General features: G+C 44.2%; 1 protein-coding gene across 1 annotated transcript in view; it reads right to left on the reverse strand.

The window, feature by feature from the left end:
* Positions 1–15,395, reverse strand: part of STAB2 (stabilin 2) — a 118,904-nt gene that overhangs the window by 51,117 nt on the left and 52,392 nt on the right. The window contains exons 17-20 of the mRNA XM_060244437.1: positions 14,002–14,130; positions 6,057–6,113; positions 3,954–4,043; positions 2,273–2,468 (exon numbers count right to left, since the gene is read on the reverse strand). Coding sequence (XP_060100420.1) covers positions 2,273–2,468; positions 3,954–4,043; positions 6,057–6,113; positions 14,002–14,130 — 472 coding nt within the window. The remainder of the gene's footprint in view (positions 1–2,272; positions 2,469–3,953; positions 4,044–6,056; positions 6,114–14,001; positions 14,131–15,395) is intronic.

Below are 15,395 nucleotides of genomic sequence, written 5' to 3' on the forward strand. Positions count from 1 at the left end.
CACAGTAACCTCTGGGGAACTATGAGGTTTTACATTGTGTTCAATACCTTGATTCAATATAAAGCATGACATAGAGCCACTGTAGATGCAGACAGATTTTCTGCATGTCTTACTGTCCCACCCCCCACGGCCCCCCCGCTGCAGTCACTCCCACCTCAGCCGACTACCCAAGTGAACCCCACCAGCGAAGGGTCCCTCCGGCGGGCACTGGGGCCACCCGTGATATTCCCACTCACTTCCACGCAGCCTGAGGAGCCCAGAGGCACCAGACCCCGTGGCGCCCGATGTGGAAAGAGCTGACCGGCGAAGACCCTCCGAGGCCCAGCCCAAGCCACGGCGGCGCCCTGCAGCCCAGCCCACCAGATGACTGGCATGAGAGCTGGATGAAGGCATCGCTCCAGGACACCTGGGATTGGCATTGGGGCTTATGAAGGGAGGCAGGGCCAGCCTGGGGGAGGGCAGGAGGGAAGAAGTGGGGCTCCCTGGGGAATAAAAGGAAGCCATGCTGGGCGGTCAGGGAGGAAGGATGGTGGATGTGAACAGAGGGCTGCCTGCTCAGAGGGAGAGAGAAGGAGCCCTAAACACCACCAGGGATAGGAAGCTGGGTGACGCAACCCCACCCCTATCCAATTCTGAGACCCCCACAACTGGCTTTGAGGGTCCACTGGGAGGGCTGGTTGCCAGGGCCCCCCCCAGGGGGCAACAGGGGCACGACACTTACAAAAAAATTACTCTGCTGTACTTTTTGCGCAGAATAACTTATGGAGAATACAGTGAACAGCCAGATGGGTAGGCACAGTGGGAAGAGCATCAGGAGGTAAGGAGGGCAGGTATGGTGGAGAAAAGAAGAGTGGATGGGGGAAATGGTGAACAGGATGGGAGACTGGCAAGCGCAGTTGGGGAGGGGGTGGAGGAAGCCAGTGAGAATCTCTATTCCTGTGAGTTTGCCTGTGGTGGGGGAGGAGTGGAAGCTGAAATGAGGGCTGTTGTTGGTTCTAAGTGAGCTGAGACAAGTGATGAGGAGAATGAAATCCCCTCTCCCATGAATCTTGCTGATCTTGGATTGTCATATATTTAATTCTGAACAATGGCCCAAGAATACAGATTAATCTGCAAAATGAGGCCATGTTCAAAAATTTTTGCTACCGAACTTTCAAATACCCTAGGTTTGCACAAAAATCTGAATAGTGAAATGAGGGTGTAGGGGTTGAATTTGCTTCCAAAGGCCACTTGAGGTTTTTCTAAAATCTCATGAGATCGCAGATGACATTGAGAGGTTGCCTAGTAATTCTGGCAGGAAAAGAAAAGGGCCCACAGAAAAGGGATGCAGTAATATAAAACTGAAAAGAGGAGGGTAGGAGAAGCAAGGAGGTGGGGGAAGGAGGTGCTAAGAGGGCAGAATGGCCAGTGGTGGGGGTGGAAAGGGGAGATAAAAGGATGGGATTGCCCTCCTGCGAGTCTCCTGGATCCCCATTGGTTTATACTAATTTTCCATCTGTCTCTTCATGCTCAGTTACCCACATCTAGGTCTGAAAGAATAATTCTCACTTTTTTTTTTACTTGTGAAGCACAAAATCTTTGTTATACATGAGTATGGTAGTTAATTTTTTTTTTTTAAAAATGACATTAAATCCATTAAGAGCTGTTCCAAACCTTTCAAGACTTTTGTGTGGATATGTTTTTCTCTGGTACTCCCAAAGTAAATCTCTCTATTTTTCACTATGATCTGCAAGAGGAGCTTGAGGAAGCAGGGCCAGTATTAAGCTTCCCTAGCTCCAATCCCCCAATATCATTCTTACAGTATCTAGGACTGTGACAGATGTGACACTTTTAGGACATATGAACATATGCAGTGGTCATTTTGTAGAAAAATAAGTGGTGGAGCTCATTCAGGGATTGTTATGCAGCTGCATATACTAGTCAATGGACAAGGAGGCGGAACTCTCAGAAGAAGGAGGTGGAACTGTCAGAAAGGTGCAGGAGCTGTGCTCCTGTGAGCTCCCACTGAATCTGAGGCCTGAACATATGAAGCTGCCTTATACTGAATCAGACCCTCGGTCCATCAAAGTCAGTATTGTCTACTCAGACTGGCAGCGGCTCTCCAGGGTCTCTGAGGTTTTTCATGCCTTTTTGCTTGAACCCTTTTTAGTTGGAGATGCCAGGGACCAAACCTGGGACCTTCTGCTTACCAAGCAGATGTTCTACCACTGAGCCACCATCCCTCCCCAACTGTACAATATTCACTAGTTCTCAAACATGTGGAGTTTTATACCTTGATCACAGTTGGTGCCGTATTTGCCTTCAATGCAACTATCACAAGCCAGTCCTTTAAAGCCTGCTTCACATTCACAAAAACCAGTGCCGTTGAAGCCATCCAAACAAATCCCATTCCCAAAGCAAATATTTCCAGCTGCTTGCGGACAAGGCTCACACTCTGTGCCATAGAAACCTGCGCAACATTCTCTGATCTGGAAAGAAAAACCACATAAGGCAAATGAGAATCACGTGTAAGAGACTACAAAAAGAAAGAGGGCATTTGAGAAAAACCTTGCAGATTAAGGTTAGATACATTTTAGTGAGCCTATGCATTGTGCTTCCTACTGTCTGACCAATGGTGGAAAGTGCCATCAAGTCACAGTCACTTATGGTGACCCAGTAGGGTTTTCTAAGCAAGAGACGTTCAGAGGTGGTTTGTCATTTGCCAGCTGCTGCGTAGTGACCCTGGACTTTTTTGGTGGTTTCCCATCCAACTCCTAACCAGGGATGGCCCTGCTTAGCTTCTGAGATCTGATGAGACTGGGCCACTCTAGACATTTCCAGGAACACTCTATGGTTTTCCCGGACGTTCTAGCCGTTTGGGAGGGAAAAACTCTATGGTACCTATTGTACCATAGAGTTTTCCCTCCTAAATGGTTAGAATGTCCAGGAAAACTATAAAGTTTTCCTAGAAACACCTAGAGCGGCCTTGCATGGGTGCCGCCATTTTAATGATGTCACTTCCAGGTGATGTCATCGCACCAGCAATGTAGGGGGAGGTTCCCCTGCCGGCCCAATGTGGGCCAGTGGGTTGGGAACCTCTCGAGTGGGAGATTTCACGCCTGGACCGGGGGTATGGCAGCCTTATCCAGTTTCATGCTGGGAGAAGCACTTACTTATTTCTTCAGTTGGGAGAACTGAATCATTCCTAGTTCATCCCTCAAAAGCCTTGGCCAGGCAGAGTCTGCCTCAGCTTCAAGTTAAAGATGTTGGACTTAGGATATAAAAAAGGAGAGGAAATAGCTACAGAGGAGTATAGTTTGGGAGACTTGCCAGTAACAGGGAAAAGTAAAAAAAAAATGGCACTGAGATAGTTGGGTAGAGGCCATCTTCTTTGTCAGGAGAATGTGATGGTGCTAGACCTGGCAAAGCCTCTAGACATACCTCTTCTTTGAGAAATCAGAATTTTTAAAATTAATTTTCATATTTTACTTTATTTATACCCCACTTTTCTCCCAAATGGTGACCCCACAGTGGCTCACATCATTCTATTCTCCTCCATTTTACCCTCAAAGCAGCCCTTGACATTAGGTTAGGCTAAGAGTGCGAGTAGCCCAAGGTCAACCAGTGAGTTCACATGGCAGAGTGAATTTGAACCCTTACCCGGGTCTTCCAGATCCTAAGCCAACATTCTAACTATGATGCTGTGCTAGCTGTGGGAACGGAGGGCATTCTCTGCCATGCAGTAAAATGCAGGGGTTTATGCATATGGAACAGAGCAGAAAGGCTAAGAAAGCACCCAAGTGAAGATGAATTTCTAGATGAATCTCTAGAAAAATTTGAGAAAGACACCAATACTTTAATAAAGACCTTATAATTAACTTCTAATGACTCTGAATAATTGACTGCGATGGAAACAGCTTCTCTTGCATGTGCACTAATGCAACAACCAACGGAAATTCAATCAAAATACTCACAATTACACTCTTAGCACACTGGACCCGGCATCCCTTTTTCAAGGCGTGCTCAAAAGGTTTGTAGTAGAAGCAGGTCTGTCTGCTCCCTTCCTGTAGAAAAGGGTCGTATTTTTATAAGCCTTAGACAGGTTGATTTTATATATAAAATCGGGACTTTATTTTTAGAAAAAGCCCAGCAGGAATATATTTGCATATTAGGCCACACCTCTGATGCCAAGCTAGCCAGAACTGCGTTCCTGTACATTCCTGCTCAAAAAAGGCCCTGCATAAAATCATATCAAATCCACTACAGTCTTCTATAATATTTCTAGTTAATGTACACGGCCATTTTCTAGGAAATGTTTCTGCTGAAATCACATGTTGATCACACGCAGCTAAGAGACAATACTAACACAATACTGACAGAAGAAATCCTGACAATCAAAAGAAACCTACTTTGGCACCCTAGGCAAGACTAACTTCTGGTGCTCCCCCGCTCCAGACTGATGGAAGGAGGCCAGTGGCAGTGTGTCACATGACATTGCATGACATCACTGAGTCATATGATGTCACCAAGTCACATGGGGGCATCCAGCTCAGCACCCCCAGAAGGCCAGTACACTGGGCAATCACCTAGTTTGCCTAGTGGCAGGGCCAGCCCTGTGTATTGGCTCCATGTGATGGGGAATCCTCAGGTTTCCCTGACTGCATGGACAGAAAGACGTGTGGACAGCTGTACCACCTAGGTGTATCTACACTTATTCAACTGGATATGTAGCATTTGGGGCTGCAGACAATGCACGTAGGGCTGCAAACAACCTAGAGCAAAAAATGTCCTGTCCCTTTAATAAAAACTTTATGTGTGGAAATAGACAGCTGAAGCTTTTCATGGCAATGGAGGTAAATGACATCACCTGGTCTATGGTGGTGGTGAAAAGTGCCGCCAAGTCACAGCCAACTTATGGTGACCCTGTAGGTTTTTCAAGGCAAGAGACTTCAGAGGTGGCTTGCCACTGCTTGCCTCTGTAGTGACCCTGGGCTTTTTTGGTGGTCTCTCATTCAAACACTAACCAGGGCTGACACTGCTTAGTGCCTGAGATTTAACAAGATCAGGCTAGCCTGGGTTATCCAGCTCAGGGCACCTGGTAAATAACACCCTGTTAAGCCTATATAAAGTGTGGGGGGGAGGTCATTTTCTCCCCTCTAGGCAGTTGGCAACCCTAAATGAATGTGATTCTGCCCCCTCCTCATGCATTCACTGAACCAATGAAGAGGGATAACAGTAGACATAGATAGTAGCAGCCCCCCTGAACACAGAAAATCTTGAGATTTCACCAAAGAGAGCTTTCAAATCTCTATCTGCAGCTTTAAGAGCTAGAAACCCAGGGCAGGATCCAGCCCCTCTTGTGAGTACAAACTGCACAGCTTATGACAACTCTTCAGACTCCCTAGCAGATAATGGGGCCCTGCCCCATGCCTTCCCTGATTAATGACATACCTTGTAGTAGGAACATCTGGCCGTTATCTGCATACCAAGCCCACAGGTGGATGGATCCAAAAGCCCTGTTCCCTCCAGTGCCCCTTGTGCATCCCAAGAATGTAGAATGGCCACCAGCACTCCAGAGTCCTGGGCCACTGATATAGCTACAGGAGGCACATAGTGGACTGAGAGCAGGATGAATGGATTGGACCCTTGATCTACCCCCCCTTCCCCTGCAGAAATTCATAAAATATGCATGGGCAGCTACTGCATGGCTACCTTGAGCATGAGGAGATAAAGTGGGGTATAAAGATTTTCAATTAGTAAATAAATGACTAGTCACCTAAGGGACTCTCAATACCAACTGGTACCACTACCAGCTGTTCTTGCTTGAGAGAAATGTGCCCCCCCTGCATTGTGCAGCAGCCACCATAGTCAATAATTTATTATGGTGACATCTGGGATTTTTGATTGATGTGTCTGTGATGTTTTTAAGAATTAAAAAGAAGGAAGGTAGGAAGGAAATAGCAGTAGGATTCCAATGAAACTCAGTGGAATTCACATAGTGGAATTCACATTTTACATATGAATAACTCAACAAGTTCTTTTGTTTATTTACAGGAATCCAGTTATAAAATACTTACCACCACAGTAGTTCCAGGAGGACAGCCACGGGGGAATACACAGGGCAAACAGCTTCTCTTGAAAGCAAACATAATGCAAATTTGAAGAATAGAGAAACGTGGTACATTTATGTATTTCTGCTATAATGCTATACAGTCATTGCATGCTCAGCCAGTGGCATGTCATCTGAATAAACTCACAAATGTATATGCTCACAGTACTCTGGGGCAACTTGTGACATTGGTCTTTGCCACAATGAAACCCTAGAAATACCGCTATAGGCTTTAACAGGAAGAGATCATCACCAATTCATTTCTTTTTTGTTTTCTTATGATTTGCCCTCCCATTGCCAATCACAGGGGTTTCTAATGTGGTATCTGTGGGTACCACAGCATCCAACAACACCTTTCCTGGTGCCCTCCAAGAGTTCTTAAAAAGTGGGCAGGTCCAGATAGGCCTTTTGTCCAGCAGAGCTTCTGACTGTCCACTAGAGATCTGATTGCCAGTTTGGTGCTAGAGAGCCAGTTGGGTGTAGTGGTTAAGTGTGAGGACTCTTATCTGGGAGAACCGGGTTTGATTCCCCACTCCTCCACTTGCACCTGCTGGAATGGCCTTGGGGCAGCCATAGCTCTGGCAGAGGTTGTCCTTGAAAGGGCAGCTGCTGTGAGAGCCCTCTCCAGCCCCACCCACCTCACAGGGTGTCTGTTGTGGGGGAGGAAGGTAAAGGAGATTGTGAGCCGCTCTGAGACTCTTCGGAGTGGAGGGCGGGATATAAATCCAATATCATCATCATCATCATCATTGGCTGTGCAGATATTTAAAAGTTGTTTCAGCAACAGCTGGCACCACAGACCCAAGGATCTTCACTGTGGTACGGTGTGTATATGCAAGAAGTATTTTTAAACAGTACACTCATTTCAAAAGGAATCCTGTCAAACAAAACTTCTGCCTGAATTGTTGAAGAGGTACCATTTAGAGGTATGCTTAAACTCACTTCCTGACTCTTTATAAATGACTCTACATCCTGCAGCAGCCATTTTGCTGTGTGCTCAGTACTGTGTAGGGTTGCCAGCTCTGGGCTGGGAAATACATGGAGATTTTGGGGGTGGAGCCTGAGAAAGGTGGGGTTGGGGGTTGGGAGGGTTCTCAGCAGGATACAGTGCCATAGAGTCCACCTTCCAAAGCAGCCATTTTCTCCAGGGGAACTGATCTCTGTAACCTGGGGTGCGGTCACACGTCACATTAAAAGTGGGTGTGTAGCACTCAAATTTGAACCGCTGAATATTGATTCGATGCAGGGTTGTTCAGACGAGCATCCAAGAATGCTACTCATTCTGTTGTTGAGTGATCAGACATCCAATACTATCACACTCTTTTCTTGGAGCATGCGTGATAAGATGGTGATTTCTGGGAGGGGGGGGTCCATTGAACATGCGCCCAACTGTTTGGAGGTGGGAAATCAAACATTGCTTCAGAGGCAGGGGAAAAGTTTCCGGAATTAACGTTGCCGATTCAAACCCAGGAACTTCCAGGAATTACTTTCCTAGAAATTGGCAGTGACAATGATATCTGGAAATCCTCCACATTGAAAAAAAAGATTTTTTTCCTATTCTGAATAGTGGGATAACGTTCCCCCCCCCTCCGATCCTGTGTTGATTGGAGAAGCAAAAGCGTCACCTCAGATTCCTGGATGATCTGGCAGTGCGCATGTCTGTTGAGGCTTTAAAAAAAAAAAAAAAGGTGGGAGGGGCAGTAAACATTCCAAGGGGCAGTATTGCGTGTGAGCTGTCCTAACAGGAAAAAGCCGATCTTGTGCTGCTTTTTTGAAAAAGGGCCGGACTTTCTGCGCTGTCAAATTAATGCGGCACTGATTCGCAGCAAGTCGGAATGATCCTGGATGACGCTCGATTGCCAGATGTGGATGTGTGGACGAACATATTTAATCCGTCAGTGAGACAGAGCTGTGTCACCACTAATGGTACGTGTGACTGCACCCCTGGAGACTAGTTATAACACTGGGAGATCTTCAGCTACCAATTGGAGACTGCACGCAAGAGAGATTCACAGTACAGGGTTACACCAAAGACAAAAATAGCAGTGAGTGTAAATAAATAAGGTATAATGATAGAACAAAGTAGGAGTCAAGTGGCACCTCTAAGACCAACAAAGTTTTATTCAGAATGTAAGCTTCTGTATGCATGCATACTTCTTCAGATGAGGGGATGGGCACCTCATCTGAAGAAGTATGCATGCATATGAAAGCTTACATTCTCAATAAAACTTTGTTGGTCTTAGAGATGCACTTGCCTCCTACTTTGTTCTGCTGCTTCAGACCAACATGGTTGTCCACCTGGATCTAATGCACAATGATGTAATTCAAGAAATTCATATCCATTGGTATACAATTCTATTGCACAGGAGTATGAAAACAGTGAAAATACAAAACAATATCCATAAAAAACATAATCCAGTTTCAACTCATTCTATAGTAAAATCATTCAGTCTCGAATAAGTTCATAAGGATACAAATCTTATAGACAAAAATGCAAGTTCATCAACTTCCAACCTCTCAAATGAGAAGGTGCTAAAGTGCTTGTGCTGATCTGATGAGATTCCAGTATTGTGCTTCAACATATATAGTTTCTGTCAATGTCTCTTATTATAGTCCACAGACCACAGAATGGTAATCCATGAATGGAACAGACATATTCAAGCCTCTAACAAAAACAGTTGACTTTTGAAATCATTTCTTGAAGCATCTTCCTCAGAAAGGCATACTATCTGTCCATATCATTCCAAAAGGGACAGCAGGTCTCGAATTATATCATAGTGCATTAGTTATTTAAATTCACAGCTATTTTTGTCTTTGGTGTAACCAATTGGAGAGTGTCAACTCTACCACCATATCAGAATTCCAAAGGTGCCCACAGTCTCAAAAAGTTTGAGAACTCCCCTGGGCAATCATTTGTCTTGATTTAAAAAACGTAACAACAAATAACAAGAACAAAAAAACTGCATATCTGAATTCTAACTTGGAAGCCAATTTGCCAGGCTGCTGCTTTGAAGTGGCAGTAACCTTGCTTGTTTTCTTATGTTCAGTTAAACTTTATTTTAAATATCTGTTTATTTAATTTTCTCCCCTCCCCCCAATGCAGTCTCAGGGATTGCTTTGATGAGGATAATGGGGGGAAAGAGGTGATGGAAACTTTAACTCCATTTTCTCACTTGATAAAACTGCCCCTGAGCTGGAGTGGTGGTGTGGGGAGGTAGTTAAGTTTTTCTCATGCAGGAATAAAAGGAGTTCAAGGGTGGCTTTTTCTAGAAAGAAAATGACAGGGGAGAAAAGGGTTAGTCTTCTTTTCTCTGTTTCTCCCAGCTACTCCAAATTTCCTTCTTGGTAAAAGTAATCTTGGCAGCAAGTAAACACAGAACAAAACTTCATGGTGCAGTCAGACCCTGCTATAATTAATGAATAATTTAATAAGCATTCCCTCTATTCCTCCATCCAAATCATTGATAAAGATGTTGAACAAAACAGGTCCCAGGACAGATCCTTGAGGCACTCCACTTGTCAATCCTCTCCAAGGGGATGAGAAACCATTCACAAGCACTCTTTGGGAGCGATCTGTCAACCAGTTACAGATCCACCTAACAGTAACAGGATCCAAACCACATTTTACCAACTTGTCAACAAGGATAGTATCTGGAACCTTATTGAAAGCCTTGCTGAAATCAAGATAAAAAATGTCTACAGCATTCCCCTGATCCAGCAAGGTAGTCACTTTCTCAAAAAAAAAAGATCAGGTTAGTCTGACATGACTTGTTCTTGAGAAACCCATGCTGGCCCTTAGTAATCACATCCATTCTTTCTAAATGTTCCAGGATTGACTGACTGATGATTTGTTCTAAAACTTTTCCAGGTATAGATGTCAAGCTGACAGGTCAGTAGTTACCCGGATCGTCTTTTTTTCCCTTCTTGAAGACGGGGACAACATTCGCCCGCCTCCAATCATCCGGCACCTCTCCTGTTCACCAAGAATTCTCAAAAATAATAGCCAGAGGCTCAGAAATTACATCTGCAAGCTCTTTTAGAACCCTTGGATGCAATTCATCTGGCCCTGAGGACTTCGTTTCATTTAAAGAAACTAGGTGTTTATGTACTACCCCTATGCTGATCCTAGGTTGGAACTTCACACCCTCCTTATATGTTCTGTTTTTGCCATGTTGAGCACTGTTTCCCTTAGAAGAGAAGACTGAGGAAAAGTAGGAATTGAGTAGTTCTGCCCTCTCTTCATTACCTGTTACAATTTCATTTTTTTGCCCTCGCAATGGGCCTACCATGTCCTTGCTCTTTTTCTTACTCTGAACATAAGAAAATAATCCTTTTTTGTTGTTTTTAGCATCTTTGGCCAGCCTAAACTCATACTGAGCTTTAGCTTTCCTAACTTTTTCTCTACAAGCACTGGTGATTTGTTTATATTCATCCTTGGTTATAAGGCCCTCCTTCCAATTCCTAAATGAATCTTTTTTATTTCTCAAGTCTTTAGAGAGCTGTTTATGGAGCCAACTTGGCTTCTTTAGGCTTTTTCCATTTTTTCTTCTCATAGGACTCATCTATGATTGCACTTTCAGTATTTCGCTTTTAAGAAACTCCAATCGCTCCTGAACCCCCTTCTTCGTAAGTATTTCTGACCATGGGATTTTACCCAGCATAGTTCTAAGTTATCAAAGTTCGCCTTTCTGAAGTCCAACCTATAAGTCTGACCCTTTCCTAAGACTGTAAATTCCAAAATCACATGGTCACTACTGTCCAGGGTGCCCACTATTTCCACTTCTTCAATCAATTCTTCCTTGTTGGTAAGAATCAAATCCAAGATAGCAGATCCCCTTGTTTCCTTCTTCATTTTCTGGAAAAGGAAGTTGTCAGCAAGACAAGTCAGGAATCTATTTGACTTTTCATTTTTAGCAGAGTTGGACTTCCAACAGATGTTCGGGTAATTGAAATTTCCCATGGTCACTGTATCCCTTCTCTTGGAGAACTTTGCAATCTGTTGTAGGAGTATCTCATCCAAGTCCTCTGCCTGGCTTGGTGGTCTATAGCAGATCCCCACAGTAATATCACTGTTATTTCTTACTCCTTTTATTTTTACCCAGACACTCTCAACTGAACTGCCACGCTCAGATTCACATATTTCCTCACAAGTATATTCCTCCTTCACATATACTGCTACGCCTCCACCCTTTCTCGTTTGCCTGTACCTTTTAAAAAAGTTGTACCCCTGACTCCTAATATTCCAGTTGTACCCCTGAATCCTAAGTTGTACCCCTGAATCCTAATATTCCAGTGTCATCCCACCAAGTTTCAGTTAGGCCTATTATGTCATAGTCTCCTTCCTGTATTAGGACTTCTAGTTCCTCCTGTTTATTTCCCATACTCTTTGCATTAGTGTAGAGACATTGGAATCCACGTTTTCTGCATCCTGAGGGTTCAGTTTCTGTACAAACCTGCAAGTTAACATTACCTAGCGTATGCACCACTATCTGCAAATCTTTAATGTTCTTATCCCCAGTTTCTGGCATCAAACGAGGCTTTGAATTATTGTCTCGCTCCCCCATACAATTTAGTTTAAAGCCCTTCTTATTAGGTTAGCAAGGCTGTTACCAAACACCCATTTTCCTACCACTGTAAGGTGCAAACCATCTCCCGATAGAAGACCACCATCTCGAAAGCATAAGCCATGGTCCAGAAATCCGAATCTTTCCTGACGACACCATCGATGTAGCCAGTCATTTATTTGAAGTATTCTTCTTTCTCGTCCTAAGTCACGGCCTTCAACAGGAAGCACTGACTAGAACACAACCTGTGCGCCCAGCTCCTTCACCTTCTGACCCAGAGCCACATAGTCTTTTTTAATGTGTTCAGGGCTATGACGGGCAGTATCATTCGTTCCCACATAGATCAGCAAGAAAGGATAGTAATCCGTGGGCTTGATAAGTCTTCCAATCCTTTCTGTCACATGCTGGATGCGTGCACCCAGCAGACAGCAGACCTCTCAGGATGACAAGTCCGGTCAGCACACTTTGGACTCCACCCCTCTGAGCAAGGAGTCTCCAATCACCATCACCTTCCTCCTCATATATTGGGGGGCAGAAGCTCCAGGTTTTTTTATCCATAGGATCCTGAGAAACTTTGTTCAGGCTTCGTAGAGGCTGGGGATGTAGCCCTTGTTCCAATGGTTCAGAATCAGTTACTGTGGGGAGATCCTGGAACCTATTGCTGAGCAGCAGAGGTTCAGAACATCTCCTGATTTTCTTTCTCCTTTGGGTTACATTTTTCCAGGAACCCTCCTCCTGTGTAGGATTTTCTTCTAATTGCTGAGATACCATTTCCTCTCCCTCCTCTTGTCCTTTCAAGAGTGCCTCATGCGTTCTGTCAAGAAAATCTTCACCTTCCTTTATGCACTGCAGTGTGGACAATCATGCCTCCAGTCCCTGTATCTTCTCCTCCAGCAGGGCCACTAACTTACACTTGCTGCAAGTGTAATTCGTGCTACTCTCAGGTAGAAATACAAACATCCCAGTCTTTACACGTCACTGCCTCTGCTCGCTCACCAGCCATAATGCTGCAATCCATTTCAAAATTTTCTTTAGCTTCACTTCTCTTTAAATCCCACTACCAACTGCCACTTGAAACTACTTGTGAGTAACTACCCACCTTTCTACAGAAACCCCCAGGCTAGACCATCAAGAGCTCCTCTGGCAAGGATGAACCTTGCAAAATAAGGCTCAAGCCCCCACCTACCTCTGCCTCAACAGCCAGAGCAACAGCAGAGGATGGGGCCAGCAACTACCCCCAGGCAAACAAGCTCTCCTCACTCAGCAACAGCTACACAAAAGACACACAAAAGCAATCAGAAACCCCTCTCCAGTAGGCACACAGTTTCCTCCCACAGGAACCCTAGGAAATGCTCTCAAACAGTTTTAGAAAAGGAAATCAGCTCTCACTCACCTTATCAGCAGCTCTATTCTAGATTCAAGCACCTTCCCCTACTGCAGCTGAGCCACTTCATTCATTTTGGTCCTTTTATTTTGTGTGTGTGTGCATGCTTGTGTGGTGACTTCTGCAACTCCTACTGGGCATGCAGGACATTCAGGGCGTTTTCGCACTCACCTTTAGCCGGCGCGACCCCCCTCTTCACCGCAGGATCTGCGCGGATTTCGCACTTAACGCCGTGGAGCAGCCGGAAGAGCCGGAAAGTCCCGGCGCTTTTGCGGCGCAAACATAAACCGCCAAAAAGCAGTTTCCGTTTGCGCGGCAAAAGCGCCGAGACTTTCCGGCTCTTCCGGTTGCTCCGCGGCGTTTAGTGCGAAATCCGTGCAGATCCTGCGCGGTGAAGAGGGGGGTCGCGCCGGCTGAAGGTGAGTGCGAAAACGCCCTCAGAGAAGTGGCTTGATACAGCCTGCTTCTACATCCTGACCCTGGTATTCCTTGGAGGTTTCCCATCTGAGTACTTGCCAGGGTTGGCTCTGCTTAGCTTCTGAGATCTGATGAGATCAGGCTTGCCTGGGCTATCCAGGTCAGGGTTATACCCCACACTACAATAGGAGTAGGTAATATTAGGAAGGTTGGACCAATGGTCTGATAGTGCAACCCAGCTTTATAAGTTCTCTGGTTACAGAATTTTCATTCACCCAAAGTGGGCAAAATCTGATTTGTGGGTATTTGCCAGTAGTGCACTAACTGACATCTTCACAAACTTTGTCTTAAATGCCAATGTTGCTATTACCTTTTACCAAAGTAGTCTGCAAGTTGCAAAGACAGAAACCCTTTTACAAATGCTAGATGCTGAAAACACACACATACCATATACGTTGCTTTGTGTGCACACCTATTTTTTTAAATAATGAAAATATTAAAATAAATAAATAACATATTAAAAACAGACTTGAAAGGATACAACTTACAGTTATTAGCACAGTATCATTGGTATCACATCGGTTCTTCTTGATTTCCATTACTTTCCCCAGTCCATGGATTACTCCTTTTTCAGTTGCAACATTTGGATAATTTATAGGTGCTTCATTTACGTAGAGCTGCAGAAAATTTGTTACCATTAGGGGGGCATGCTGAAACAAATGCTGATTGCATGGATTATATAGAGCAAATATATTCTTCCTTGTTACTGAGTGAGGAATATTTTTGGAATAGAGGTCTATATTTGTAGAAGTACTCAAATCATATCTTCTGAAGAATGCTACCCCTGTTTATCTTCATACATCTGATCAATTCTGTTTTTGTGCATGCATAAGTTGGCCATAGCAGGACACTAGTACTGTGTTTATCATTAGAGCACAAGACACCTATAAAGGATAAGTTGATCCTTTTCCAGAATTACTGGGGCAAGAGTTGACACTAAATTTGATGGTGTTAGCCACGAATTCTTATTTACATATCTCCCCTGTTCATAGATTGGATGTGTGTGCGATGGCAAAATCTTTAGGGCATGTGAGTGAGTGCTTGAACCTTTTCTTTACACTCACCCATGCACTCCCTTCTATGTAAAAATCAGACCCCACCCTAACTTGCTTTATGGGTGCAGAGGTACAAACGTCAAATGTGGCAATGAGGAAGCAGGGATATAACTCTGAACATTCACTGATAGCCACTGCTTTAAACTCCAGGAGGGAAAAGAAGACAGCACAGCAAAGCCTCCTTTTTATTTTGTAACATCTGGCCTAATATTCTGGGCAACTCAAAAGCTTGCACATTGTTATGCATTATCCAATGATAATTATTCACAATTGTCCAATAAGTGTAGAAAAATCAATTTCTTTACTGATATAAAAAAATTCATACACCATTCACATTAGTTCTGGATTAGCTCTCTGTATGCAAAGGTAACTAAATTTCATTTTCCAAGTACCATCAGTTTACAGGCATAACTGGTCTGAACTTCCTGTTTCGTATTACTGCTTTATCCAAGCTAGAATCTCATACCACTATATTGCTTCACTCTTCACATTCAATGATACACCTTATTTTACTCCACCAACGTTTGCTAACATCTTAACTACTACTAAGATGTTAGCAAACGTTGGTGGAGTAAAATAAGGTTGTGAAAGCAACGTCACCCCAGAGTCGAAAACGACTGGTGCTTGCACAGGAGACCTTTCCTTTCCTAACTTACTATAAGTTAGGAAGATGTTAAACAGTTTCCCGGATCAGTATGAGAGATCGATTCTCATAGGGCATAATGGGGAATTGATCTGGAGGTTTCGGGGGCTCTGAGGAAGCTGTTTTTTGAGGTAGAGGCACCAAATTTTCAGTATAGTACTTAGTGCCTCTCCCCAAAGTACCC

This window comes from Heteronotia binoei, chromosome 8 (assembly GCF_032191835.1).
Source record: "Heteronotia binoei isolate CCM8104 ecotype False Entrance Well chromosome 8, APGP_CSIRO_Hbin_v1, whole genome shotgun sequence".
NCBI classification, from domain to species: Eukaryota; Metazoa; Chordata; class Lepidosauria; order Squamata; family Gekkonidae; genus Heteronotia; species Heteronotia binoei.